Consider the following 4853-nt stretch of genomic DNA (forward strand, 5'->3'; position numbering starts at 1 on the left):
CCCTCCCATACAATCCTTCTAGGATGGGTCCCACTATCAACATGGAAATTAAAGGCTAATTCTACTAGCAAAAAAGGTGTACAAATAGTTGGTGTAAACTGTGAAGCAACAATACCTAATGATTCAGCATTTTTAGCCTTATCTTAAAAGAACAAATGATGAGCCTAACGAAACTCTTTTATATAACTTTCTCTTTTGATATTACGTACGAAAAATATATATTCCTATTTATTGTGAAATTGAATTTTGCCAGAAAATAACAAAATAAAATTGTTTTATTTAAAGTCTATGAACTGATTAATTTGAATAAAATTAACCGCTTTTGACAAGGAAAAAAATGAGCCTCATTGCAAGATATTTTATCTTTTTATTAAATTAAGGCATTTTTCTTCTTCATGTAAAACGTACTCCCTATATCACGAGAAGAATAATATATTTATTGTTTTGAAAAAAAAGGAGTTTCTTAATGCCTTTTTCAAAAATCTTTTATATACTTTTAGCTATAACAATTGTAATTTATAACATCTTATATAGTTTCTGAGTATAAATTAGATCTAAAAAAGGTGAACAATCGATATAGAAAACTAAATATGTTGCCTCGTGTGCTTCGTCTAGTCATAATGCTATTTTATTTTATTTTTGGACAAGGGATTACTTTATTTATTCTTGAGAAACTAATTTTTTCCTATGAATACAATAATATTTTCCTTATTTTAATGGGGCCCATGGTCAAGGTCACCCTAGCACTGCAAACAATCAGCACTAAGCTAAAAGACATCCAAATCATGGGTTTTTCTGTACGTTTTTTTTCATATCCCACTGGCAAATTTAAGGCCTTTTCTTTGGGTTTTCCACTAATTGGTATTCGGTATTTGTGCCGGGGTACGATTAAATTCGGATTCGCCCCAAATTTTTTTCCTAGGAGGGTAAAACGCTACCTTAAAAACGCAACTTCACACCCAAAGTTCAAACTCGAGTCCTCGAATTAAGGATGAAGAAATACTTACCACTCCGCTGTAACCCTCGATGGAAGCAATTCTAAGGCTTTATTAAACATCATGTCAGCTGATCACTACATTCTTTGGTTTATGTATAAATGTTAAAAAAAATATTTGGTAATTAAACAAAATGAGCTTTATATTAGATAATATTATATAGTCCGAAATGACTATCATTTAACGATCAAATTCGTTGATTGTGTGATCAACTTATCTAAATAGTTTAAACCGTTAGAAAAAAATTAATATTTATTTATTTATTTAGTTATATTTTAATATATTTAACCTACAAATAAAGTCAAATACCCTAACCCCCTCCCCCCTCCCCTCCTAAAACTATCAACTATTTTGTGTGCAATATAGTTTAGTGAAATTTTAGAGACATCCAATAATTTATGTACGTACTGACGAAAAGTTAATAGTTTAGGACTATCTTAGGGTATTAACTCTCAAATAAAAGAAGTTTTCTTATACAAATTCTTTCTCCTAATTAAAACATAAAAAATTTAAAAGATGATTGGGACACTATTAACTCATCCACAATCAACTTTCTTTCTTTCTTTTGAGTGCTTCCCACTGTATATTTAGATGTCCCCCTTAAAAAGGAAAAACATAAATAAATAAATAAGCATAACAACGTAGCCCCACTTCTCATGCAATGACGACACAATTCACTCAAAAAAATTAAAATCAAAACAAATAATTAAATCCATTCTTTTCATCTCTATATATAATCTCCTCCCTTTACTCATCCTCTTCATTCCATTCTCTCTTCTTCCTCCTCCTCCATCACCACCACCATTAAAAAAAAAAAAAAAATCCCAAAAACCTTCTAAATTTAGTAAATTTTCGTTATACAATAAAGTTTGATTCTGAGGCGACTAAACTACGTAATTACAAAATATTTCGACTTGAAAAACAAAGATTATTTATCAGATGACGAATTTAGAGTCATCTTCTTCTACCGCTATTTCTCCGGCGGGGCCGCCACGATCACCGTGGCACTCACCGGTACCGTATTTATTCGGTGGATTAGCAGCTATGTTAGGACTAATTGCATTTGCTTTATTAATATTAGCATGTTCTTATTGGAGACTTTCAGGGTACCTTGAAAATAATGAAGGTGAAAATGAAGATGATATTGAAGCTGGAGAAAGGAATAATAATGGTAATGGATCTGATATTAAGGTTGTACCACCAATTTTTGAAGAGAAGTTTTTGGTTATTATGGCTGGAGAAATGAAGCCAACTTTTATTGCTACACCTATATCTAGTAGGGTTTCATCTTTTGGTAGCTGCAGTAGTGGTTGTACTGCAAGCAGTGAGAGTAGTACGGAGAAATCGGAGGGAGAAGAGGAGGGAGAGAAGAAACAAGAAAATAGGGTCTCGAGTTTGAGTCCTGAAAATGTAGAAAGTGCTCCTAACATGGAACGGGAGACCGTTTGATGATCTTTTGCAATGCGAATCTGAATTAATTGAGCCGGTGAATTCAGTGAGGAAATTGGTGGACATGAAGTGGAAATGCTCAAATTAGGCCCCTTAATTAAAAAAAAAATGAAGAAAAATTAAGGGAAATTAATTTGCTTTATAAATTATTGGATTTTTTATTTTCTATGGGTATGAGGTGCTAGGAAGATTAGGAATTGGGAGGTGGTTTTGAAAAAAGTAGAGGTGGATATAACTTTTTTTTTTTCCTTTTCTTGGAAATTCCGGAAATGTATATACTTTTTGGAGAATGAATGGGAAAACTTTATTTTGGTAATTTAATGAAGATCTTAATTAGTTTTTTATTATCATTCTTTACATATGCTATTATTCATCTAAACTACCTTTAAAACAAATGTTGATGCTCTATAGGAAGCCAAACAAAGAGAAAATGCATAACTTTAAGCATAGCATATAGGATTACGATGTTATTATATTCACCTTATTTCTTCGTTGAAGGTACGATCCCTTTCCATCATTACTATTTTTTCTTGCTTTAATAATATTTTTATTTATAGCTATCTTTATTTAAATTTAAAAAGAAGAGTATCTGAGCAATGATAAAGTTATCTTTGTGTGACCTATATGTTACGTGTGTGAGTCGTAGAATCAGCCACTGATACTTGCATCATCATGATAGGTTGTTTACATCACATCCCTCAATGTAAGGCTCTTCCCCGGACCGTGCGTGAATACGGTATACTTCGTGCACTCGGCGCTGCCCTTTACTTTTATTTAAATTTATAAAATTTCTCCAACTTCTAGATTGAGGATAAAATAAAGTAGAAGAAAATGAAAGTATTATTATTCAGTAGAGAATGCCTTATTTTGTGAACATATTCTTTTCTCCAACCTTTATGTAGAGATTCTAGTTTTTTATATATATTGTATCAATTTATCATTATCTTGTCATATATATGGTGTGAATCACCCACCTTAATAATAGTTAGGTAGACATTGAATGAGATGTATCTTGATGTGGTCCTAAGAACTGAGATCCCAACCCTGAAATGCCTGAATATTATAAAAAGGTTCCTCTCTTTTATTTTTTATTATAAAATATTCAGTTATATACATATACATACATATTTAAAAAAATTACTAAGGGAGTGACCTATTGGTCAATAAAGTGAGTGAAAAACCCTAACGTCTCAGGTTTAAATTTCAACAAAGACAAAATACTTGGTGATTTCTTTTGATATTTTTAAGTTTTGGTGGACAAAGTTATTTGATACTTGTATTAATGAGAGATAGCATATTTGATAAAATAGTTGAGATACATGCAAGCTGGCGACCACCACTATATCATAAAAAAAATAGATCAGTTAAAAATGATAATATGAAGATTTAATTTCTGGTAATTTATTTATCAATCTTTTATATTACTAATTTATCTATCTCATTGGATAAAAAATCGTATAACTAAAAGAAAATTTATACTATAAAACTCGATAAGGTGGTCCAATGGTTTAGCTTTAAGCCTTTAACGAAGGGAGTAGTTCAGAAATTCACATGAAAAATCAGACACCTAGGCTTTTTAACCTGAAACTGAAGGAAACAACAAGAATTTCATGCATTAATTTCTTGTACTGTAGTTGTAAGTCACGTGACACTTGTATGAACACGTGTACGACATTACACTTGGGTTACTACACCCTACCCCCTCATGAGTCGAAGGGGGGCGGGGGGGGGGTTGTTTTAGGGTTACTGTTGAAGACTTGCCTTTGATATGTGGCGACTTCAAAAGGCTGGTAACTCACCTATTGTCCCATGGAAAGGGCAAATTTTTTAAGTTATTAATTCGAATTCGTGTCGAAAAATTTTATTTTAAAATGAAACGTTATATCGTGTGAGATGTATTTTTCTCATGATAAGTATTTCTTTATTTATAATTAGAGATTTCGGGTTCGAGCAGTGAATGTAACAATGATGAGTATATACATATAACATCCACAAAGGCAGAGATCTAGGATTTATATTGTACGGATTCTAGAAGCAACTGAAATACAACACACTAACCATTTGAGTTACTAGATTCAAAATTTTAAATTTATTAGACTTCTTAAAATATATATTCCCTCCGGTCCAGAATAAGTGACTAATTTGCTTTAGGCACGCCCATTAAAAAAATACTAAATTCTATACAAAAATACCTAGTATGACTAAACTACGTCCCTTAGTTAAATATTTAATGCGAGGAGTAAGAAAACTTTTTAGGGATATGTACATAAGGATAATTTTGTAAAAACAAATTGAATTTTTTCTTGATTAGATAAATGGACACTTATTTTGAACCAAAATAAAAAAGCAAATTGGTCACTTATGTGAACCGGAGGGAGTATATAGTAGTACACGGTATGAGCCAAAAGT

At 31.5% G+C, this 4853-nt stretch overlaps 1 protein-coding gene across 1 annotated transcript; it reads left to right on the plus strand.

Annotated features, from left to right (window-relative positions):
• Positions 1761–2765, plus strand: LOC109235077 (protein GLUTAMINE DUMPER 2-like). The gene has a single exon (XM_019401074.1). It carries the CDS (start codon positions 1935–1937, stop codon positions 2442–2444), a length of 510 nt encoding a protein of 169 aa, XP_019256619.1. The 5' UTR covers positions 1761–1934; the 3' UTR covers positions 2445–2765.

Source organism: Nicotiana attenuata, chromosome 11 (genome assembly GCF_001879085.1).
Source record: "Nicotiana attenuata strain UT chromosome 11, NIATTr2, whole genome shotgun sequence".
Lineage (NCBI taxonomy): Eukaryota > Viridiplantae > Streptophyta > Magnoliopsida > Solanales > Solanaceae > Nicotiana > Nicotiana attenuata.

What these genes read in the sequence shown, in the direction of transcription:
- LOC109235077 (XM_019401074.1), top strand. Translation starts at nt 1,935, where the DNA reads ATGACGAATTTAGAGTCATCTTCTTCTACCGCTATTTCTCCGGCGGGG.